The 24940-nt window shown below is 41.1% G+C and overlaps 2 protein-coding genes and 1 long non-coding RNA gene across 12 annotated transcripts in view; 2 read left to right on the forward strand and 1 right to left on the reverse strand.

The window, feature by feature from the left end:
• The first annotated feature begins 1582 nt into the window (after nucleotides 1-1582).
• On the forward strand, nucleotides 1583-18517 carry alpl (alkaline phosphatase, biomineralization associated). 4 transcript variants are annotated; one of them, XM_076096788.1, is made up of 12 exons: nucleotides 1583-1741; nucleotides 4707-4873; nucleotides 6509-6628; nucleotides 7799-7914; nucleotides 10703-10877; nucleotides 12273-12448; nucleotides 13046-13186; nucleotides 13319-13388; nucleotides 13527-13661; nucleotides 16550-16741; nucleotides 16861-16980; nucleotides 17610-18517. In XM_076096788.1, exons 2-12 carry the CDS (start codon nucleotides 4801-4803, stop codon nucleotides 17873-17875), a joined length of 1584 nt encoding a protein of 527 aa, XP_075952903.1. In that variant the 5' UTR covers nucleotides 1583-1741; nucleotides 4707-4800; the 3' UTR covers nucleotides 17876-18517. The 4 variants fall into 4 exon arrangements, with proteins under 4 accessions (XP_075952903.1, XP_075952906.1, XP_075952905.1 ...); XM_076096791.1 differs by lacking the exon at nucleotides 1583-1741 and adding an exon at nucleotides 3594-3633; XM_076096790.1 differs by lacking the exon at nucleotides 1583-1741 and having other exon boundaries at nucleotides 4734-5700.
• LOC142955316 (uncharacterized) lies at nucleotides 13526-23787 on the reverse strand. The gene is made up of 2 exons (XR_012955838.1): nucleotides 22195-23787; nucleotides 13526-19137 (listed from the first exon to the last, which is right to left on the reverse strand). It is a non-coding gene; the product is annotated as an uncharacterized LOC142955316 (long non-coding RNA).
• The window catches only part of nmur3 (neuromedin U receptor 3), a 38119-nt gene continuing 35279 nt past the window's right edge, over nucleotides 22101-24940 (forward strand). For 2 of the 7 annotated variants that reach the window (XR_012955835.1, XR_012955837.1), the window contains exon 1: nucleotides 22114-24052. The gene's annotated coding sequence lies outside the window, so the exon portion shown is untranslated. Of the gene's footprint in view, nucleotides 24053-24940 lie in introns of all 7 variants that reach the window. The other 5 variants (XR_012955836.1, XM_076096793.1, XM_076096792.1 and 2 more) reach the window with 5 other exon arrangements.

Raw genomic sequence — 24940 nt, forward strand, 5'->3', positions numbered from 1 at the left:
ACTACCACAATGGGGTATTTTGAATGGTATAATTTTTCTTTTTTTTACTGCATTCGTGTACATAGGTCTACCTGTATTTATCAGGCAGCTGCCGAAGGTTACTTTGTAGTCTGTATCCAAAATGTTACATCCCGTCTATGTGCATTCATCGATTATAATGTGTAGGTGCATGTAAATGAATGGATATAGACTAGCTGTGTATGGGTATGTGTGTGGGAGTGGTTTGGCCTTGGAGAGCTTTTGTCTGTGTATGTGTGAGTGTACTAGTGCTGTTTTATTTCATGTACTTTATTTTCTGTATATTTGTGTTGAGGACCCAGCTGAAAAGGACATGGTTCATCCATCTCAACAGCTTTATCCTGTTAATAAATGTCGATAAACCGTTAATGCAGACTTTAACTTTCATCCTTCATCAGGTTTATGGGTAAAAGGCAGAACTCCACCATGTAAAAAGCTTTCGGGCAGAAAGGAAGACAAATCAAATACTCTGACAGAACATAGGAGGAGATGGGTCTTAAAAAATCAATCCTGTTGGATCTTAAAATGATGAGACTACTGTGGGTAAAATATTCCATGACAGGCTGCTACATGCTATGCTAAGGCCCATTTGTCTTGGTGCTTGGTTGAAGAATTCTATGCTAACTTGCCCGTTATGGAGTTATGTACAGTAAGAAGAGGAAATAAATCAATCAAATAAAGGAAGATTGTAGATGTTTAACCACATTTTAGGATTGCTTCTCATATAAGCCTGTTCAGCTGCCACAGTGACCTCCACAGGAAACCACAAGAAACCACAGGAAACAGCAAGGAGCCTATAATGAACAGAATAATCAGCCTGACCATAATTTGAAGCCATATGACTGTTTAATAGGATTTAATGAATAAAAATTATTATAATTTTTACCAGCAATTATATTAGGTCTACTAAAACAAACGACCATTGTTTATATATTTGGAGGCAATCAATCAGTTTTGTTTTAGTTCCTTAGTTTGTTAGAAGTGGTGCAAAGTAACTGTACATTTACTATTAACTACTACCACCAATACAAGCACTGAGTAAGTGTATTGAACATATATATTATATACATACATGTAGCCGAGGGTTTATGTAGCGCCTATACTTTAGGATAATAATAAAATAATAAACAGGGGGCTCCGTATTCTGCGCCTAGATGGCAGCATTATTCACTTCTCACACACTTCGCCAGAAGCTCTCTCCTCTTCCACTCTTTCGGTCTCATCCTCCACAATAAAAGCACCAGAAACATACACAGGAACACTGCTTCCTAGAGAGCTCTTACCGTACGCAACATAATAGCTTACATATATACATTAATAATAAACTCCACCAACAAAAGCTGTAGATAGGCTACACCTTCGTACTTTAACTTCAGTTTTGAATGCAGTACTTTGACTTATGATGGAGTATTTTTATATTGTGGTATTTCCACTGTTGTGGTTATAGTAGTATAATGACGGTGATCTCTCCTGGAAGCACTGCATCGGTCGTCAGACAGGCGGAGCTCTCGGTCCATCTACTCCCACATCAGCAGCAGCAGCAGCAGCTCCCTCGTGGGATACAGACCGCTATTCTCAGACCCCCAGAGCCAGAGTCGAACAACTGTGGCCTTATAAAAAGGACTGAAAGCAGCGACGAGGACACACACTTCAAGGGGAAAGACCGAATGAACTGCACGCACATTTGGATGTAGCTTTCTGTCCCGGAGAAACGCCACTTGCAGTAAGTAAAACAACAATACAACTTTATTTTATTTTCTTTGCGTTGGTTTTACACAGATAACGTGTTGCTTTGGGAGAAACGCGCTGTCGGAGCGTCAGCTGACATTTTAATAACAGGTTGTTACATTATGTTTATGCATCTTTCCTCTCAGCATCTGCTCTGCATAATGCTGCCAGCCTATCCTTGTTCCGATGCAATGTTCAGTAATCCAGTCTAGGTTTGGAAAGGTTTTTTTTGGTTCTGTTTCACCGAGACCAGCTCTGTTTTTATACCCAGTTTTTCACCAGGATGAAGTGGTCGTCCTCAATGGGCTTTAGAAACACCGTTTTAATTCATGTTTTTATTTATTCATTCAAGTCATAGCCTAGAGCAGGGGTCTTCAACGTTTTTCAGGCCAAGGACCCCCAAACTAATAGAGAGATGGAGCAGGGACCCCCGACTATATATATTGTATAAAATTGTGTTTTATATTAAATGGGCCTAGTACCGTGTATACCTCTTTATTGTGCATTCAATACTAAGCTATTCAAATAATACACAGGTTCATATATTCATGTTTTTATTTTAAACATGTGCAAGGTACAGTGAGTAGGGTGGCGGTGCCACTGCCATTTATAAACATACCTTGTCAGTTGATACCAATGGCAATATCAACATTGTCTGTCAATTACATGATAATCATACAAGCTATTCAAATTGATGTTTTCATTTTAAACATCAATGTGGAAACGAAAAATGAGTGATGGCCTATTAGTGCCACTGCCATGCATAAAGATACCTGTTATCTTGCATACAATACTGAACTATTAAAATAATGGACAGATTCATGTTTAGAGAAAAGAAATTTTTTTAATTGTCTAATCAACCAAACATTTCGCGGACCCCCTGCAGTACCCCCTGTTGAAGACCTCTGGCCTAGAGGATGTCATGATTGATGATTTGAAAGCAACATGAAAGTGCTTTAGACATTGGGAGATTATAGAAGTGCTTGCAGTGGAGTCATGGGTTTCCCTGCACACACTAATTCCTCGCCCCTTTGATGTGTAGGAGGCTGCAGTAAAATACCATCATGTCCCTATTTATCTGATTTTGTTCTTTTTTTAATGACAGAATGTAGCGTGGACTTTTTACAGATAGGTTACATTTTGGGAAGCACGGACAACTTTGTGAGGCACTATACTTTAAACTGACACAACCCAGTATGTTTCTGACAAAGTGATACAAAAAAGAAAAATGTTTTTATTTGTTTAGTTGCAGTCAAACAGAGAGAATACGAGTAAGATGCCCCCCTCTCCCCAGTGTGAAATTCAGTTAGTTATTCTGTGTGCATACAAGAGGCGGGATGAGGCAGCCTGGTGTGAGAAGCAAACCAAGTTGCCTTTAAAAAAAACCAAAAAAAAAACAAAACAAAAAAAACTGGCAACTAACAGACAAAGAAAATTACACCATCTTGCCTGCCTGAGGAGCAGGCGCAGACTGATAAATGTGGAGTTTTGACAATATTTTTGGAGGCCATGCAGCCTCTCATCAATCAGCCCTCCACTCCTGAGCGTAACTAGCAGCCTAATCCTCACTTCAGCTGGAGCTGCTGCCTGCTGAAGTGACACATCCAAGTTGCCCAGGGGCTTCAACGCCAGCTCAGGAAGGAGCTCGGAATTTATTTGGCGCCGGGGTAAATTTCACCTCATTTGACACCAGCTGGATACGCCGGAGCAGCCAAGTGCCTGGTGACACCATGAATGAGGTGGGACTTCATGTGATCCTGACCACCGTCCTGTCTGGTGGCCTGCTGATGGCCGTGTTGGCACTGGTTTGCTTCTTTTGCTGCAGGTTGGCTGGTTCGCCACCCCTGGGCGGACCTGGCGGCTTTTAACTAGCCATCATGGAGAAAGGTAAAAGCAACTGGCTCCAGGCATGGCCTTTTTGGATTAATACTGTATCTCGAGATTATCTCCATTAATGCAATGGTTTTCTTTTGGTTCAGACCAACAGGAAGTTGCTCAAACCAGTAACTATGCCAGCTAGCAGTGAGAGTTAACTTTTGGATGTGTTGACGAGGGGATCGCTCAGAGTTTGGAATTTTAATATTTTTCAGATGGTATAGTTTATTATAGCATATAGAGTGTAGTAGGCTAGGCTACAAGAATAGAAGCTTGGTGGGACACACAATTAGTAAAATAGCGGGCGATTTAGATGTTTGCACCCATCTTTGTCAATACTAAATAAAATAACACTCAGAAGCCTTCTGTCGGAATCGCACCGTTGAAAGATTTGTTGTGATAAAAGTATCTTGAGTTTTTTTTCTCCTTACTGCCGGACGTGTCCAGTCAATCATCCGCTGTTAATCGGCTTTGTTATGGCCCTTAGACCTCTCGGTGCGATGGAGCTCAATCCCATTAAAGTGACCTTGACTATGAGCACAAGGAAGAAAGGAGGAGGGTGTGAATAATCACAAATGAAAGGCTGACTGGCCAGGACCCATAAGGGCCTCCTGTTGAGACTACTTACATTCGCAGCAAGGCCTCCAGCTTAACTTTACCAAGCTCTCCTTGTGCTTCTGCTGCAAAGCCTGATGGACCCGACACTTTTACAACACACACACACAAACATCTTCCCCCAACACGATGACACAAAAACAGACCGACCGCTGGCATTCTCCAGCCTTAATTTGCTGTTTCTTTATTTAGAAAGCCTATGAGAGAGAAGGTGAATAAGGCAATACTACTACTAATGTCTGTTAAGTTCCCACTAATACTGCAGTGGAGTTGCCAGTTCAATATCTACTGTATATTGGTCACATACAGAGAATTTGAAGCCATACAGCGTAACTGAGAGGTGTGTTTTTTGCTGAAAATGTACTCATCATCTGAGTAAGTAGCTACACATTAAACTGGTTTGTCAGAGTCAATGTGTCACAAGATGACACAGACTTAATAACCAGTGTGTGTTCTTCTTCTCTCTCCAGCTGTGAGGCGACGGCAGACAGGCATCCTCCGAGTCTCAAAGTGGCACATTTAACGCTGTCTGGAGCAACGCGTCAGCCGCACTGGGACGACAACATGAAGGTGACAGCGCTGCTCATCGTTTGCTCCTGTCTGATTTCGGGGAGTTTCGGGAAGCCGCAATTCCCTGGTAAGTTACTGCGTCGTTAGTCAGCAACAACAAGATAGCGGTCTGTCAGCTGTCTGTAATGCATCAGGAGATGTTCGGCACACATGGGAGGGTTTCAAGGTTGTGAGGAGGAATGTTTGGATCCGTTGAAGGAAGTTTATGTATCAAAATAGATTTCCTGTTTGTGTTGTTTTTTTTAAACACTGGATATTTTTACTGCTGAGGCGACGGCAAGAAAATAACAGGAATTTATTGTTTAAGAACATTTTTCTCAAAAAGGATCCCCCCTGCTGCTCTTTAGGAGATAGTTGTGTATGTGTCGTCACATTTTATAAGAAGAGGTGAACAAAGTCAAATGTGTAGAACACATTGTATGTCACTCTTAGATGATTTGACTGATCTTGTCACGATCAGGCTTTGCCCTGTGTGTTCTGTGTCTGTTTCTTTCTGTAGCTCCTCACTCACCTAATCAGTTCATTCAGTGCACCTGCCAGTCACACTCACCTCATCAGCTCATTACTCTCACCTGTTCACTCTGCCTAGTCACTATTTAAACCCCTGTCTTTCACTCACTCACTGCCAGATCATTGTGTTTGTTTCCTACCTACCCGCCCGTTTTGCTCATCCTGTTCCCGGTTTCCCAGTCTGTCTGCCCTGCCTTGTCCTGCCGGATTTTTCCCCCTCATCTTTTGTCTTGTCCTTGGATTACCTGTTTTTGTTTGTGAGCTATTAAAGACCTTTTTTTCCCCTACTCTGACTGTCTGCGCTTGAGTCCTCATCATGCCCCGTGACAGATCTGGTGAGAATTAGAGCTGCGATGATTACACAATAAGTCGATTGACAGAAAAGTAAGTTGATAGTCAAAATATCATTTGTCCTTTTTATGAAAAGATGCCTAAAAGTTTGCTGGTTTAAGCTTTCAATTGTGAGGATCTGATCATTTTCCTTGTCATACATGATAGTAAGCAGAATATTTGGGGTTTCTGGACTGTTAGTCCCATAAAACAAGATATATACGAAGACACAATAGAACAAAGGAAAGCCTTTGGGCTTATTTCAGGCACAAACGCCCCGAGCCCACAATGTAGTATAAATGCCTTTATTAGTTTACTGAGGACATATCAGTTAAAAAGTCACAAGAGGAGAACCCCGACTGGCTTCGACCCACACTGGGTGCTCCTCAGGGCGAGCCTGGAAGAGTCAGCATGAGTGTCATGATTCCTTTTAAAGCCAACAAATGACCAGGAGGCTAAATTACACCAGCAACAAAAATATGCCTTATGTAGGCTTGGAAAAGAAGTTTAAAGTCACAGTGATGATTACAGTCACAACAATGAAATAACTACAATAACATCAACAACAAGGGAGGGACTAAGCTTGTTTAAAATAAAAGATGATTAAGACCTGGATACACAATAGCATCAAGTTTAAAAATCCAGTATGTCCCTCTCTGAAGTAACTTATTAAGGCGGTCGCCACCTCTGATGGACTGCACTACAAACTTTCCACTTTAAAGATGAACAATTATGTAAATGGCGTGCCATTTGGTAATCTGCTTTGTTGGTTCTCACCTTGGGCTGGAGGAAATTATAACGTTTTTTCATCCTCTGACTTTCTATCCGAAGCCAACCAGACTTGTGTCTTTCTAATACACAGAACAAGAGAAGGATCCCAAGTTTTGGAATACGTGGGCCCAGCGGACTCTGAAGAGCGCTCTGACGCTGCAAAATCTCAACATAAACAAAGCGAAGAATCTCATCCTCTTCCTCGGAGATGGTAAGCCACAAAATCTGTATGTTTACGTCCTAATTAATGGAAAATTTCTCCAAATGTGTAAATCCACTTCTTTACGCAGAAAGATTTGAATTGCAGTAAGATCATTAGGAAAGACACAATTTTCCCGTTTGTTGTTTATAATGGATAATATAAATTATGGAGTTTTATTGAAGCTGAAATGGTGATACAGAGGATCTCGTAATCCATCAGCAAATGAAAGAGATTTTTCAAATTTCTTCTAACACGCAGGGTGAATGAATGGCAGCAAACAAACCAGATCACTGGGCTTCTGTTTGTGCTGGGCCGCTCATTGGTCACACAAAAACTTTTTATCCTCCATCTGCTCTCTGCTCTCTCTCTCTCTCTCTCTCTCTCTCTCTCTCTCTCTGTTCAGACTATAGGCACAACATGACATTCTTGCACACTGCTGCACGTCCGGTCGTGTCACATCCGAGTGGAGTGGTGGGGTTATGACAGAGTAGTTACAAAGTAACAGGCACCATCTTACAACGTAAAAAAAGAAAAAAGCAGGGAGTGATTGTATAACTGGAAAATGTTTCCCAGACATTGTCTGCCTTTAATCAGGAAAACCACAGGATTCACAGGAATCGTGACTCAAATGCACAAACTGTATCCTTTGTGTACCTCTGAGCCTCAGGCTTTTGTGGAACGGACCCGACTTCAACTTTATTTTCAGTGATCACACTAGACACGGGGCCAATGGCAACACAATTTGCTGTTTTTGTTGTTTTTTTCAGCTTATATACAATACAAGAAAGGAGTGGCTTATCACAAGATGAGATCAGGACTTACCAATGAGCATTTTAAACTGTTTCTTATATTTTCCTGTGATTATCTTTAATTTCAGGAAACAAAAGAAATCCTGGAACGTTAACATCCTGCATGTTACAGATTAACTACAGATGTTCCTTTCTATCTGTTTTGTTGATCTCTGTTTTTGTTTTTGAAGTAATTTGTATCCAATGAACTGTTTTTGCCTAACAGTAGAATGTCTTGTTCTAGAATGTCAAAGAAAGCAACAATCTTTCATGTGTTGCGTACTGAGCACATTGGTGGATGAAAAGTGTTTCTCATGTGCAGGTGCTCTGTTTCCCGCCCTGAGGGAAAACTAATGCAATCCTAATGGTGGACCTGCTTTTGGTGTTTTAGGGATGGGCGTTCCCACGGTGACAGCTGCTCGAATACTGAAGGGTCAGCTGAACGGACAGAGTGGAGAAGAGACGCAGCTGGAGATGGACAAGTTCCCCTTTGTGTCTTTGGCCAAGGTCTGCCTTGGTTAATATTATACAGTTGTGTGAAAAAGTGTTTGCCCCCTTCCTGATTTCTTATTTTTTTGCATGTTTGTCACACTTAAATGTTTCAGATCATCAAACTAATTTAAATATTAGACAAAGATAACACAAGTAAACACAAAATGCAGTTTTTAAATGAAGGTTTTTATTATTAAGGAGGAAAGAAATCCAAACCTACATGGCCCTGTGTGAAAAAGTGATTGCCCCCTAAACCTAATAACTGGTTGGGCCACCCTTAGCAGCAACAACTGTTATCAAGCGTTTGCGATAACTGGCAATGAGTCTTTTACAGCGCTGTAGAGGAATTTTGGCCCACTCATCTTTGCAGAATTGTTGTAATTCAGCCACATTGGAGGGTTTTCGAGCATGAACCGCCTTTTTAAGGTCATGCCACAGCATCTCAATCGGATTCAGGTCGGGACTTTGACTAGGCCACTCCAAAGTCTTCATTTTGTTTTTCTTAAGCCATTCAGAGGTGGACTTGCTGGTGTGTTTTGGATCATTGTCCTGCTGCAGAACCCAAGTGCGCTTCAGCTTGAGGTCACGAACAGATGGCCGGACATTCTCCTTCAGGATTTGTTGGTAGACAGCAGAATTCATGGTTCCATTTACCACAGCAAGTCTTCCAGGTCCTGAAGCAGCAAAACAGCCCCAGACCATCACACTACCACCACCATATTTTACTGTTGGTATGACGCCAGATGTAATGGGACATACACCTTCCAAAAAGTTCAACTTTTGTCTCGTCAGTCCACAGTATTTTCCCAAAAGTCGTGGGGATCATCAAGATGTTTTCTGGCAAAACTGAGACGAGCCTTTGTGTTCTTTTTGCTCAGCAGTGGTTTTCGTCTTGGAACTCTGCCATGCAGGCCATTTTTGCCCAGTCTCTTTCTTATGGTGGAGTCATGAACACTGACCTTAATTGAGGCAAGTGAGGCCTGCAGTTCTTTGGATGTTGTTCTGGGGTCTTTTGTGACCTCTTGGATGAGTCGTCGCTGCGCTCTTGGGGTAATTTTGGTCGGCCGGCCACTCCTGGGAAGGTTCACCACTGTTCCATGTTTTAGCCATTTGTGGATAATGGCTCTCACTGTGGTTCGCTGGAGTCCCAAAGCTTTAGAAATGGCTTTGTAACCTTTTCCAGACTGATAGATCTCAATTACTTTGTTTCTCATTTTATTTTTATTTTTTAAATTTCTTTGGATGATGTCTAGCTTTTGAGGATCTTTTGGTCTACCTCACTTTGTCAGGCAGGTCCTATTTAAGTGATTTCTTGATTGAGAACAGGTGTGGCAGTAATCAGGCCTGGGTGTGGCTAGAGAAATTGAACTCAGCTTTCCAAAGATGTGATAAACCACAGTTAATTTATGTTTTAACAGGGGGGGGGGGGGGGGCAATCACTTTTTCACACAGGGCCATGTAGGTTTGGATTTTTTTTTCCCCTTAATAATAAAAACCTTCATTTAAAAACTTAATTTTGTGTTTACTTGTGTTATCTTTGTCTAATATTTAAATTAGTTTGATGATCTGAAACATTTAAGTGTGACAAACATGCAAAAAAATAAGAAATCAGGAAGGGGGCAAACACTTTTTCACACAACTGTATATGTACAACATGGCCCAATGTATTGATCGTGCTGTGGCCATTAATGGCCTGTGACCGTAAACAAGGTCATCCAGTGTGTCACGTCACACTGGTCTGTGTATTATGTTATAGATTTGATAAAAGGACGATTAGACTAAATTGATTATTTACACCTCAGGAATCACTAGCAAATGCTGGCTTTAAATGACTGGTGAAGGTCTTTATTTCTCTTCTTTATTCGCATGAAAAGACAAAAAGCAACAATTAACTGGTCCGACTAACAAGTGTTGTCTGTGCAGCCAAAGCCAGAAATAATTTATAGACCTCCATTGTTGTCCAAAAACTATTCAAAACACACACATGCACCTAATGCCAGCTCTAGCATGAAGTGGAAATATAAAAATATGTGTCCTTAATACTATTTACTACTTCTATTTTAATTAGTTGATTAAAAAGGCAGCATCCAGTTAGTCCCATCGGGTTACAAATACAAGTGAAGAAAAAGGCCTCCTCTGTTAATAATCTGGGACAGCCAACCAGGCCTCTGACATGAACTGAGAGAACCTCCAGGAATAATAAGGGTGACAAACCAAATCTATTTGGATAATCCACAGGAAAACAGGGTTTGGAGATTTGCTTAAATTGGACACAATACAAATGATCTCAATGTATGAACAATGTGTGGGAGAATCATAGAAGAAAGATTTGAATAGGCCTAATTAATGAGGGTACCTGCTGTGCGTAACATGATGCGCTGTGCATCTAACGCTGTTCCTGCTGATATTCAACCGAAAGAGAACTTAACACATTCTACGAACAGCTGCAACATTGAGTTGTAATAAAAACTAATTAAAAAAAGTAAACAAAAGCTCTGCTCAAAAGCCCATACTGGCACACTATTTATACTAAATGTGACATAAAACATGCTTCTTTTATATGCACAGAAGGACACACTGTTGGTTTTGATCGTTTATTGGGATTTGTGGGAATGAGAATAATGAGATTTATCCTTTGACTCAGCATTTAAACATTCTGCCATTCTAGGAATTGCACTTAATGTCATGTCCCAACACATGACAACATACACACACACCCCATCACAAGCACTTCAGAAAGACTGTTAACGATCCTGTTTGATATTTGAATTCTGACAATTGTCAATGGCGTTTAACTCTGCAGACATACAACACTAACGCTCAGGTGCCAGACAGCGCCGGCACCGCCACAGCTTACCTCTGCGGGGTCAAGGCCAACGAGGGCACGGTGGGCGTGAGTGCAGCTGCTGTCCGATCCCAATGTAACACCACACAGGGCAACGAGGTCACCTCCATCCTCAGATGGGCTAAGGAAGCAGGTAGAGTGAGATTAAATAACACCTAACACAGACCGTTTCTCTATCTACAGGAACTGGGATGCTGAATTGTAATTTTTGTAATCAATTATCATACGTTTCATGTCCGAGGAAAACCTAAATGTTGTTGTAGTTGAATGCGGCGTTAATGGAAAGTGTGAATACTCCCCGGGGCGACTTGATTGCTCAAAGTAAAGACTTTGAAGTGCTCTTGAAAGTGATGCTCTTAATACATGTTTTCCACTCTGCTCAATCCCCTTTTCAGCCTTTGAACCAAACTTATCCTCAGAGTTGCATTCAACTTAACCCAAAAAGTTATCTATGGATGTATCCTCATTTAAAATTGCAAGAGATACTTTTTGAACCAAACATTTTTTTTGAAAATCTCTATCTGGCCACCCCTTGCTATGAAGTTTCGTCAGTTTCTTTTTTACTTCCCTGATGTGTCTGCATCCTTGATTAAAACCATTTGCACATGAGTCTACAAGTGGCTTCAATATCATGAATCAGTTCAGTGCTGAGTCCACAAAGTCAGAACACAACATAGAGCCAAATCTCATGAAAAAAGTTTTGATCAAAACACTGACAGATAACTCATCTTTGCAAAGTGTCCCAAAGAATGACATCTGGTTTTTACCCTTCAAGGATACATCACGGTGTTATGCAATCTGCTTCTTGTGTAACACAACACCAGACGAAATGCACCACAAAGAAGGAAAGGACTGAGTTCCGTGGGTTTTCTGAGGGAGGTGGTGGGGATAAGTTAGAAGTGGGAGAGGGTCAGGGTATGTGTGGGTTCACGGGTCACAGATAATAAAAAAATCCAATTATTCCTCGGACAAACAGGGCAGGCAGCAGCTGACCTCCTGCACAGAGCAAATGAAAAATGTGAAAAGTAATTTCCAAGACTTTCCTCTGCTGGTTCTGCCTTTAAAGTTGTACTTTTTACATCCAGAAGATTGATTAACTGAAAAAAAGTTTTGTTATGCCTTAAGTAAAGGTTCATTGATCATTGGTGGAAATGGTATGTGCAAAACCAACATTTTCTTGTGGGACTATGCAATAAAGTTACAATGTAAAATGCATATTTTTTGTTGGTATTTGGCGATATAATTTCTCTGAGTATGAAAATTTCTGAGATGTTTTTCATGCGATTTATAATTGCTTTTACGTGGACAAAGGATAGGTTTGAACTATTTTAATACAGTGTTCACATGCCCATAAGTCCATTTAAATAGTTATGGTTGCTACACCATGCTGGCTGTGGAGCGATCCTTTTGCTCAAGGAAGCACAAAAAGGGAATTCATGTAGATCTGAACATGTTCTTTGATAAATAAAACTCCTCAGCCCTCATTCAGACAGATGCCTGTGTGTGCATGTGTGTGTATCCACTTCAGGCAAGTCAGTGGGAATAGTGACGACGACCCGAGTCAACCATGCGACTCCCAGTGCTGCGTACGCCCACTCCGTGGACAGAGACTGGTACTCCGACAGTGACTTGCCAGCTGAAGCACTGAAGAACGGCTGCAAAGATATCGCCAGACAACTCTTTGAAAACATTCCCAACATTGATGTGAGTCAAAAGTATTATTCAATTTCTAATACACAACTTATTATCAAGTGTCACTAGACAAAAAACCCTCAGAGTTTCAAGTGATGACTTTTATTTATTTAAATGGCACTTTCTTATGTTTAGTCCCCTGAAAGAGTGCCAACATTGGAATAATCAAATAGTGTAACCAGTTTACGAGTTAAACATTATATAAAAATAAAAAAAGTTTATGCTCCAGCAACCTCAGACAAACTTAGATTTAATTATATGTTAATCCTAAAAGCCTTATCTCTAATTGAAATGTACTGTTTGACAATATGATAAATAAAGCATTAATCTAACCACATGTATCCTAGTAAACAAGCATTTCTACTTATCATACTTCAAATACTAGGACTGACTTTAGCTTCAGTCTTTAGCATGATATCATGTATTTATTTAGCCATAAAGTGCATATTTAAGACCCCTTTACAGGGTTCTTGTTTGAAAAGAATCTGCTTGAAACATTCATTCCGAAAAACCTTGTTTTCAAACTTGCATAATCAATTAGAATAATTAGCTAGCTACAGCTAATAAGAAAAGATTGCAACTTCTTATTCTGTTCTTGCGACTTTCCAGGTGATTCTGGGTGGTGGGAGGAAGTATATGTTCCCCAAAAACCAATCGGATGTAGAGTACCCCGGCGTTGCGAAGCACAGTGGCACACGAAAAGACGGAAGAAACCTGGTGCAGGAGTGGATTGACAAAATGAAGGATAAAGTACATTTCTCCTCTTTTCCTCTCTTTGCTCCTCCTTGTTTCTCGGCTAAATTTCCATATTTAGGAGTTCAACGTGTCTGCAGTGCTGCCACTCACATTGTTGCTGTGCTGTACATTTGTGTCTTTGTGCAGAAAGGTCATTATGTATGGAACAAGAAGCAGCTCTTATCACTGAACCCTAATAGCGTGGATTACTTATTGGGTGAGTTTCCAGTCTCAGTAATTATGAAACTCTCATTGAAGTGTAAATGAAGAGCCATATGTGTATGCATTTGCTGTAGGCTTATTTTCTGCGTTTCATATCCTATTTCTCCCTGAACCGTGCCTTCTGTTATTCCAGGTCTCTTTGAACCTGCCGATTTGCCGTACGACTTGGAGAGGAACAGTGATACTGATCCCTCGCTGACAGAGATGGTGGATGTGGCCATCAAGGTCCTGAGGAAGAACCCCAATGGATTTTACCTGCTTGTCGAAGGTAAGTTTGTGGTGAAATTGGAAGACGTATCTCCTGACTAAGTCAAATCTTAGTTTCTGTTGGTGACATTGCAGATTTCTATAGTAAATATCCCTCAAGGCCTTCTAATACAGTTGCAACCCAACATTATTTTTAGGATTATTAAAGAAATAGTCAAACACTTTGGGAAAAATACACTTGTTTGCTTTCTTTCTGAAACTGTGATGAAAAGAAGGAGATCAAGCTCATGTTTGTTGGTGATGAGAGTATTAGGAATCTTTACAGGCGTTAGAGGGTGTTTTTTTTCACTTTCACTGTTGTTCCACAAAAATAAAATAATTGAATCAATGACATCTGCTGACTTACATCAAAGAGGAAAACATGACTTAATTTGCGGTTTGCCAGCAAGGAAAAGCTGTTTTAAGAGACATCACAAAGCCCTAGGAAATGGTGGTTGTCTCCCATTTGTTCACTGATCTCAGATGAGATTCGCCCTGAGATGTTTAAGGCTCTGGACATTGTAGGGCTGTCTTGGCTGACAATCCTCTTCTGTGTCTGGTGGAGGTCGGGGACAGTGCCTGTGGAGTGGCAGACCTGGGTGGTGGTTCCCATTTTTAAATTGGAGGAGCGGATCCAGGGGGAGCAATGCATTAGGTGTGGGAGTTTGCCCATCCAGTCTACATGTATTTTGTTGACTTGGAGAACCTTGCAACCATGTCCCCCAGTGAGTCTTTTCGGGGCTACTGGGAGAATATGGGGTACCAAAATCTTTGCTACAAGCCATTCTGTGTGTGTATGACCAGTCAAACATGTCTCCAGTGGACGTTGGCCTCCGCCAGGGTTGTCCCTTGTCATCGATTCTGTTAGGGATTTTCATGAACAGGATCAAAATGTGTGTGGAAGGTGAGTGTCCAGTTTGGGGACTTCTCTTCTGCTCTTTGCAGATGACGTGGTTCTGTTGGCTCCATCAGGCGGTGACCTTCAGCACGCATTGGGGCAGTTTGCAGCAAAATGTGAAGCGGTCAGGATGTGAATAAGAAAACGGTGGATTGCGCCCAACGTTGAGCAGTGAGTCAACTAAGGGAGTTGAAGTGTCTTGTGTTGTTCACCAGTGAAGGTAAAATGGACCAAGAAGTAGACAGGCGGCACAGTGCGAAATAAGCTACCTTGGGGTGGTTGGGCTTAAGGATAGGGTGAGTAGCTCTTGCTACTTTGCGTCAGCTGAGGTGGCATCTGATCAGGATGCACTCATGGACGCCTCTCTTTAGAGGTTTTCTGGGCACATCCAACTGGTAAGAGGCCCAGGGGTAGACCCAGAACACTGCTGGAGAGATTGATATCTTGCCTGGGAACACTTTGGAGTCCCCCAGGAAGAGCTGGAAAACGTTTACAAGGAGCATGTTTACAACAGCTTGAATCCATTTTTTTCCGTTTTAAATAGTCTTAATTTACGCATAATATTGTACGTGAAAAGTTAAAAACAGTCAAGAAGTAAGCAGCTTTGTAAATATACTAGCAGAGTGGCCCCTCGTCCTTCAGCCAGAGAGTTATTGTTTGTTTAAAAGCAGCTATTTCCGAAGTCTTTTACTTTGCTGTCAACTTCCCTTCACTTAATTATCCCTTGACGGAAACACATTTTGCCGCAGATAACATAAAATGAATACATAAAAGCCACAACATATCAAAGGCAAAGCAGACAAGGACTCAGAGGAAGGGACAACACTGATATGTAAGACAGCAATTATCAACCATGAAAACTGAGAAACGTTATAGTTTGTTGTTTAAAGTATTTCTGTTGCTGGTTATTCTAGGCAGTTTGTGTAGGAGAAGAGAAAACATGAGCCATTCGCACAAAAGGTCTGTATTGGTCTTATCATTATCATTGACATTGGAACAAGTACTGAGAAATCTGTGAATGTTCAATGTCAGACCAATATGAGATACAGAAGGCACAGGAAGGTTGTGGTGTTGATAACTATGTGCATGAAGCTTGATTACAGTCAAACACTTGCAAGTGTGACAGTGACTGTTCAGCCAGACTGAGCGAGACAAAAAGGGGTCAGTATGTATCAAACAGAGCGCTTGTCCGATCGATGAATACCATCTGAAAGAAGGTGAAAGAAGGCCCTCAAACCTTTTAGACGACAAATTAGTGGGGCCATTAAACGACAATCTGACAAGCATGCCCCATTCACGCAGCGGCCCGTCAGGTTTACGGAGGGAAGACAGTAAGCACAGTTTGAACTTCCCTCTCAAGTTGTCTTGTTTTTAATTCTTCACACAAATACTTTGGCACCAGCTCCAGTATTGCCTTTTTAGAAAGACTTTCTGAGTGATCGAACAGCTTCAGCCGTGGTCGCGCGACATGTCATACAAACTACTTTATTTAAAGAATAGCCCAACATTAAAGACCCAGTGAAACAGGAGTTTGGGCATCTTTAGCGGCTGTAATGTGACATTTTAACAATACTATTCAAACCGAATATGTAGCCAGTAGTATAGTTATAAAACGGATTTAAATCAAATCCTCAATGTTGTTACGCGATATGGAGTTGTAGGACTGTTAACCTCCACCCAGCCCTCTTTACCTGTGTTGTTAAATCAAAAATAAGAGAATAAAGGTAAAATAATGAATTAGATTGCAGCCACATTCTTTGGACATGGGGCGACTGTGGCTAAGTGGGGAGCTGAAACCACTTACTATGATTTTTTCGTGCTCGCTAGACACCAGTTAACAGTCAAATGCGGTTTTATATGATAGGTGGGGTTAGCTAGTTGCCCCACATCAAATTTGACTGGATACATCAAAGTTACCTCAAGAGATAATTGAACAATTAACACAGAAACACTGGATTAGAAATTTCACTGTGTCTTTAACAGCTAACTGGAAATATTTGCCCCTCTGTCAGGAGGACGCATTGATCACGGACACCACGAGGGCAAGGCCAAGCAGGCTCTTCATGAAACTGTGGAAATGGACAGGGCCATCGGTCTGGCAGGCCTCCTGACCAACGTCCATGACACACTGACAATAGTTACTGCTGATCATTCTCATGTGTTCAACTTCGGGGGCTACACAGTCAGAGGAAACACAATATTTGGTACGTAAATGATGTGCATTCAGTACTGTGTGTATCGTTGTCGTACCACATGTTTAGTGCTGTAAGTTACATTTTCATGTCTGGTTCTGTTGTGATGATGGGGCTCAATGCGTCCACAGGTCTGGCCCCAATGCTGAGTGACGTTGACCAGAAGCCCTTCACCTCCATCATATACGGGAACGGACCAGGTTACAAACATGTTAACGGCGCCAGGGAGAATGTCTCCACTGTTGACTACCGTGAGTAATATCAATGAGGACAGATTACCATAATGATTCCCCAAAAATAACTTTATAATGGTAGATATTGCAATATCACAAGTTATTTTAGTCAGACAAGGATGAATCTATTGCAGAGGAGGAGACATTTCTAGTTTTAGTAAACATGACTTAGTGAGGGGATTGCTCTGTCTTGACACAAAATGACTTGTGACACAAATTACTCACAGATTAATGCTGCATAACTAAAATGAAAAGGTGCCCTGTGGAGTTTTCTTATGAATCAACAAAAGTTATATTTACGTTCAGTGTTACTCACCAAAATGTATTTTCGCCTGTGTTTTCTGGACTTCTAACAAATGTGTTGAATGCATTTCCTTCCCCATAAGACATTTGAAAAGCCAACTTTTTTTTTTACATCCATGTTTACTATTGGTCTTCTTCTTCCATGATTTGTTGCACAGCCATGTGCATTACTTGGCCAGTTACCGCCACCTGTAGATCAGTAAAATCGTGTGAAACCATTGGCAGGACTGTGTATCTCATCACCTCCACAGGGAACTGTTAATTAACTTTGTGGTGGACTTTTTCCCCTCCATGCTTCAGGAATTAAAAACAACAACCTTTTCTCTTTGCCCCCTGCCTCTCAGAGGAAAACAACTACCAGGCCCAGGCAGCTGTACCTCTGAACATGGAGACTCATGGAGGAGAAGACGTGGCTGTGTTTGCTAAAGGTCCCCTGGCTCACCTGCTGCATGGGGTCCACGAGCAGAACTACATCCCCCACGTGATGGCGTACGCAGCCTGTATCGGCCAGAACAGGGATCACTGTTTCTCACGCAGCGGGTCTGCCGGTTTACGCCCCGTCCTCTCCAGCATGGCAGCCCTTCTCACAGTCACCCGAATTCTGTGCTGACCTCCCCCTGATAGTCTATTAATAACACAACATACATTTTAAGATTTCAATTTGTTGTTGTTTTTTTGTATTTTCTAATTGTACTCTAAGCTATCTTGATCATAGGACCACTGTTTCTGTTTTTGTTATGAAAATGAATTGAGAAAAGCATAGGGATGTCGGTTTTAGGCAGTTCAGGCAAATATGTAAAAAGACACAAAATAATTGATCCCCCTTGATGCACTGAAATGAAAAGTGGTGTTGCAGATATCACCACAAAATCAGAGATCTCAGTTGTGATTTGTCTATTGAATAGTTTGTTTTTGTTCAGGGTTTTAGGACCCATTAAGTCTCCTTGTAAAATGTAAACTCTTTAGGTTAGATGGAATTTGCAAATATTGAATATGTTTAATATTTTAAATGTGCAGATAACATAATCTACCTCATAAACCTGCAAAAGATCTCTCATGTAATGATGGTGCGTTCAAAAAGGGCACATTTCGATGGACAAAATGTATGCCGGAACCAGAGGCAAGAGTAAAAAGGAATATATTTCTTGTCATACATCGTGTGCATACAGAGAAAGCCCACCTACCATTGTTGTGTCCAATAACAGAAATTGTAAAACCTCTTAACCAATAAAATAAATGTGTTCTGATCATCTTTTGTTGCAACATTATTGGTTTTAAACTTCTCCTAAACATTGTTAAACTCCTAAAGTCCAGTTTGTTTAAGATTAGTGTGAACACTCTACCTGGGTACGGTTCATCAATCTGTGCCCAGCTCTACTTAAGATAATCCTTTATTAGTCCCACAGCGGGGACATTTCAGACATCAGTAAAAAACAAAAACAAGAAAATATAAACAAATCTTGAAATGTTAAGTCCCTTTTTAAGTCGAGTATGGTAGAGTTGCAAAGTCATTTCTTAATGCCAGTCCCCGAAGGGTAGTTTTTAATCTCTTTCGACTATTTTTACAGACCAAAATGTAACAATAAGAATTGCGTTTAAGAAGGAATGATGCTTTCTGACACTAGACCAAAAATAGGCTGATCGCTGAAAAGAAGTGGTTTTGTACAGATATTACTTCAATGACACAGTTTTGTGGTTTTTCCCACATGTAAAACTTCACAGGGATTTACGATTCGTCACACGACAGAAATACCTCAGTGAACGTCCTTCTTTCAGAGTGTCACATATGTTGTATGCTGTACTTTTCCATCTGCTCTATTGTGTGGAATGTGAATGTACTGAAGCCACTCATTCCTTGGCTTCATGTGGTCACTGCGAAAACAGAGAAGGACTCATGTTGGTTGAAGCATGAAAAGGGGAGGTTCAGTGTAAACCGGGTATGAAATGAGGTCCTTATGCTGTCGGTTGTACACTCTCAATATCTCCATGGAATCTACTCAGCCCCTCGGCTGGCCACTTCATGCTTTTATTTTGCCTTGCTTTGCCGATTTGGATTTTTCTTCTATTCCTCTTGGCAGCTTAAAATTTTTGTCCCGTAATCCTGATTTATCTCTTGTATTCTAAATTTAGAGATAGACGACGATGGGTATCAGATTGTAGGGCATGCATATTCAATTGGGCTTTCAACCCCCAACTTCCTCTAGCTTTCAGATATATTTGTGCATGGCTCACAGTGCTTCTTATGTTTCCTGAATAATGAAACCTTTCATTTTCTAAAACGAAACCAGGCCAAAGACTGTATGTATGGTACTGTACTGTATGTATGGTACTTTAAAGTGGTCGCCTTGCCAAAAGCTTTGCCATTCAATCTATCCATCAACGACAAGACAAGGGGCTACGATGAACAATAGCTGAAGTCTCCCTCCTCTGTTCACGTCTACATAAATGCTCGAGGGGGCCTCACCAGACGTGCAATTTTCTGAGGCAAGCCATAGTGTCATATCACAAAGCCATGTGTAAGGCTGCATACTAGAAACACTGTAATCTTCTACGTCTCAACCGTCTCCCCATATGGGATCTTGTCCTTTTATCCTGCCAGCATGTACGATGTTTTGTGTTTTAACAGTTAGAGTGGACTTTTTCTACCATTCCACGCAATCATTAACCTGGTTACAGACGTCTGAATCACTGCCCATGTCTGATTCAAAAGGCCTGCTGTTGTGCCAAATGATGTCTGTTTATCTTAATTAGAGAGACAACTGCACCAATCAGCTACAGCCAACAAAAACTAGTCACAGCGTGGACGAGATTGAGGCAGCTGGACAAGCTTTTGTAAGTCGATTTGCAGGAATGACATCGCTTAAAGTCCCTGCACACACACAGTTGTTTTCATCCGTGTTGGCTGATTAGAAGCCTGCTGAGGTTGAAGGTGGGACGTCATCGACTCCATTTACCAATAAGGACAATAAAGGTGTAATTAGTCTCGCCTAGCAGGGCGAGGACAGAGAGAAAATAGAGGGAAAGTCCTGAGAAGATGTCGACTGATAATACGTTTTCAGGACGGAAACATCACCCTCTATGGTAGGGCAAAGCAAATAAAACAACGTCCACTCCCAACAAGTAATCAGTATTAATATTAAAGAGTAGGATTTTCCGAAAAAACTATGAATAGACTCATACAAAAATAATCCCTCTGAATCATCACTTGTGACCCACTAAGTGTGTTGTGCTCTCTGTATCTGCAGAGACCCCGCCCTCTGCCTATATTTTCCTATTTTGCAGTGTTCAGGATGTTTTCTGAGCGTCAACCTCTATAAAAACGTATAGCTGCCAGGTGCCAGATTGAAAGCAGGCATCCAAGAGGAAGCGACAAAAATGGCGGACACAGCAGTGAAAGAAATGCAAATTTGGTGCCATGATACACTGAATGTGAGGTTGACGTTCACCCAAGTCGCGAGCAGGGGGGGCGTGCGCTTCTGCTGTCGTTGAGCCCCGGAGGAGAGGACAACTTTGAAAGTTGTGTTCACAAACAACCAACAAATCCTACTCTTTCTGCCTTGATGTTGGGCCGAATGAATAAAGTGATAAGAAAATGACAATTTAGGCTGGGCAGTCAATGACAATGAATTGGTTGCAAAACCTGCCTGAGTTGTGTAATTCATCACAGTTAGCATGAAGTCTACATTAAACGTTCTACATTAAATATTGTAGCGAGATGATGAAACTGTATTATAAAGCAGGCGGAAGTTGTAATATGATACTGTAATGTAACACTGGAGAAAAGTAAGTTTCATACCGTACACACATACGATTTTTTAAGATGACTTTTTAGACAATTTGTGCTTTTCATTGATAGTGTAGAGAGACAGGAAGTGTGGGGACAAGGGGAATGAATGACCTGCAGCAAACGGTTGGAGTTTTCTAACCTTAAAGTTTAAGGGGAAAAATGGGGAAAGCTAATGTAATCTAAGTTATATTTTATCCAACAGATTATTTTTATGAACATGAAACTAATAAATAACCTTTTCAGAACTTGCTAGAGATGATAGTATATGTAAAAGTAGAAGTTCTTGTAGCGATAAGAGCTTTCACAGTCAGCCTGATGGAATGGAAAAAAAAACTTCAGCTGTCCTGCTGTGGCTATAGATCTTGATCGACCCTGAAAAGTTGCCATGAAAGCGTCATCGCCCTGACACCACAGACATCAAGTTGCTCATCAAACACACCACCTCAACCTTTCCCAGCAGCGTGCTGTGACAGCTCGATGCTTTCCATTTCACGTCCTCTTCTTCGCCATCTCTCTCTCTCCCACTTTGATTTGGTCACTTTTAGTGTCATGATGTCTCATATCAATCAATCTCTCTATTTATATCAAGGACCCTCGCTTCAATCTGTGTCATGATCTCCAGCTCTTTGATTCGCTGTGGGCATGGTTGAATAACGAGGGGGAGAAGCGTGTTGGAATTCAGAGCCTCAGACAGATCAAACTAAGAAAGCAAGGCAAGGCTGACAGCTACGGGGGCTGCTGTATAAAAGGAGCAGTGAGGCTGCAAGAAGATGCTAATTCTCCCCCTTTCAATGCAGAGATCCTTCTCTGGGGCAAAATGGAGTCGATGACCCTCGTCCTTTGGGTAATCTAGTTCAGCTGAGTGCATTAAATAAAACACACAATAATCCACAACCTGATTTGCTCTGCAAAATAATTAGAAATGCAAAAAAGAACGATTATTATTCATTAAATGACTGGGAATAAACCTGATTTTGATACATTTGGATCAAATATTTGGAATTTTAAAGGATTTGTACTACTAGCTATTGCATCTTTGAATGCTATATGCTGAATACTTGCTGCACATTTCTGGACCTGTTTATGATCTCATAGTCTCTTATCGTTTCCTACTGTGAAGAGGTGAACGTGTCTGTAATCACCTTTTGTCTACACACCCTCTCCAGCTCACATCACCGCTCTGTAGGCAGCCAGCATGAGGGCTAATCCCTCTGCGGCTAATGAAGGAAAAGAAAAGAAAAGAAAATCAGGCCCGAGCCCTGGCTTCTGCACATTTTCTGTTTAGTTTCGCCAATTCTCCTCCGCACAGCCTCGCAGTCATGAATGCAAGAACCTTAAATGTCCCTCAAAATGTGCTGAGACTGAGAACTGCTGGGGATGAATGAACTTGAGAGTGAGACCAGCCGTAGTGGACAATTTTATGGGTGGAAAATTTAGCAATAAAATCAGGGAGGGATGTGCAAGGCAAATCTGCATATTAACTAGACTCACATGAAACCTTTTAACCTTACACAATAGATCCCACACTATCCACAAAGGTTTGAATTGTTTCAAAGTAACGACATAACCCATAAAGACCATCATTAACAATTAGAGACACCAGTGTTTTAGGGTGACGGCTGGTCGATCTGATATTGGGGGCACTTAGTGAATCTCAATTCTTTGGTTTGTTGGCATGCTGGGAAATAAATAATCTAGCAGGTCGATGTGACTGTGCAATAGATTTCCCCTCTGAAAAATGTTGTAAGTGACTTCTCCGTGTTGTCTCTGTGTCAGCCAAACTCCTTTCACTCGCTGCGCTCACCAACTGTTGATAAGGTAACACTGTTATCTCTTATCGCAAGGTCACATACGCATAGTAAGTCTCCCATTCACTGTCAACGGAGCAGCTTCAGAGAGAGTTGATCAATGGCATCGCAGATTGCTGAGATGGACTTCTGCATGTAGGTAAACATCTGGAGTAAAGAAAAGCATGTCCTCTGCTTTTACATCTTCCTTGACACGCGAGAGCAGCAGTAGATTTCAGGTTGTTTAGGTTTTGGCTCTGAGTGGTTGTGCATATGGAGTTAACCTTGGTGAATATGGAGTTTCTTCTTCACCAGCAAATGTTATAGTGCGATAAAAATTCAGGCCTGCCAAATAATGTATCCCCTCTCTGCCCTACCATCAAGTATTTTATTTTGTACTTCAGATCGCACCATTATGACGGTAGGGCAGGGCAGCATATGTGCATTATAGATAAGGGATACAACTTTTGGTAAATAAAAAATTCAGTTTGAAATCCCACTATATCTACGCTGGGAAAGTAGAACATTCTTCGTATCCACCACATTTATTGCAAAGATGATATGCCCCACTACTTGATAGAAGGGCTGACGCTGTGCATGACTGAGGGGACACATGTTTTGGCAGGTCTGAAAGAATGTGTGTATAACTTTTGCTTGGGAAGAAGAAACTTCTACATATTCGCCAAGGTTATTAGGCACGTTCTGAAGTGTACACAATCTATAATACTTGATGGGGGGGGGGAACTGTGCATTATGGATGTTTACGTGGCCTTCGTCAGCTCCTTTGGTTTATCTGCAAGTTCTCCAGAAAGAAGTTTCCTATGCAGTTAGCTGCAATAGTAAATCCCATTTCACATCTCTGTTCGCTTTTGCTCATTCTGTTCTGTGTTTACTTTTTAGAATGAATTTGGAAAGTTTAGGAGGCTTGCGCTGCTTGCCCCAACATAAGTTATTTTAATTACCTTCAGCCTGCAGCAGTACCTGCTTTATTAGTATCAAAAGGTTGGTCGGCAGAGGGTTTAACATAATGTGTACTGACAAGATAGCAGTACATCCGTATTGGTTTGGCTGGTGTGACAAGGTGCTTCTCTATTGATAAGCGCCAATCCAATATGACATGAATGAACATGTTGCATTCTGGTCTACTGAGGCTGCTGCTGGTGTATAAACTGATACCTCTGCTCCTGAATTCTCTCAACTTTAAAGCAAAATGGTGAGTGTAAAAATTGGGCTCTTCGCTGTGTTACAGGAACTGCCGATTAAGCCGTAAACAATGAAAGGAATTGAGGTGTAAACTAAAGTTACAGTGCAGTCAGGGACAGACTTGTCTTCTATTTCAAAAAAAGTGAACGCCCTCCGGTCCTCGATATCTCTTGAGGAATGTGTGTCTTGGCAAAAAAAAACATTCCCACGCATAAGAAAGTAAGAACACGGTTGAAGGTTGGGCTGGCGGTTGGTGCCGTCATCGCCACAAAAATAATAGTCTTGGTGTTGTTGTTCAATTTACCTGATATGTATGAGTTGCGGAAATATATTTCCGCAACTCATACGTATCAGGTAATTATTATAATTATATTATATATAATATAATATATATATATACATTATATTATATATACATATATTATATATTATATATATATATAACATAATATATATTATATATATTATGTTTATATATATTATATATAAGTATTAAGGTACTTATCATGAGTTGATCCACATGAGTCCTGTTCCCCTAACTGTGCCTTGAAAAAACACAGTGGGAGAGAGGACACCAAGTTAACCTTTTAATGAGCTTTTTAAAGTGGTAACTGCAATAGTTGAACCAGGACGGATAGAAACGGGATGAGTCTTGTCAGAGTCCTGTATCAGGTTCACGTGTGCAGGAAGAAGGATTTTCTTGTAGGAAAGGGTTCACATCCCCACGCAAACCTGGAGATATCGACTAACATTCTTCAAGATTATTACCATTCTGTTGCGAAGAAAATATAAAATACCATGAGTACAGACTGTACCACAAGGCACAGTGCAATGAAGCAGTCTAATCTAATTAAATTGTTGTCAGATTTTGACAACAACGCACATACGACGGTTTGCT

Source organism: Anarhichas minor, unplaced genomic scaffold, assembly GCF_050575085.1.
Source record: "Anarhichas minor isolate MPS153535 unplaced genomic scaffold, ASM5057508v1 ptg000023l, whole genome shotgun sequence".
Taxonomy (NCBI): Eukaryota; Metazoa; Chordata; class Actinopteri; order Perciformes; family Anarhichadidae; genus Anarhichas; species Anarhichas minor.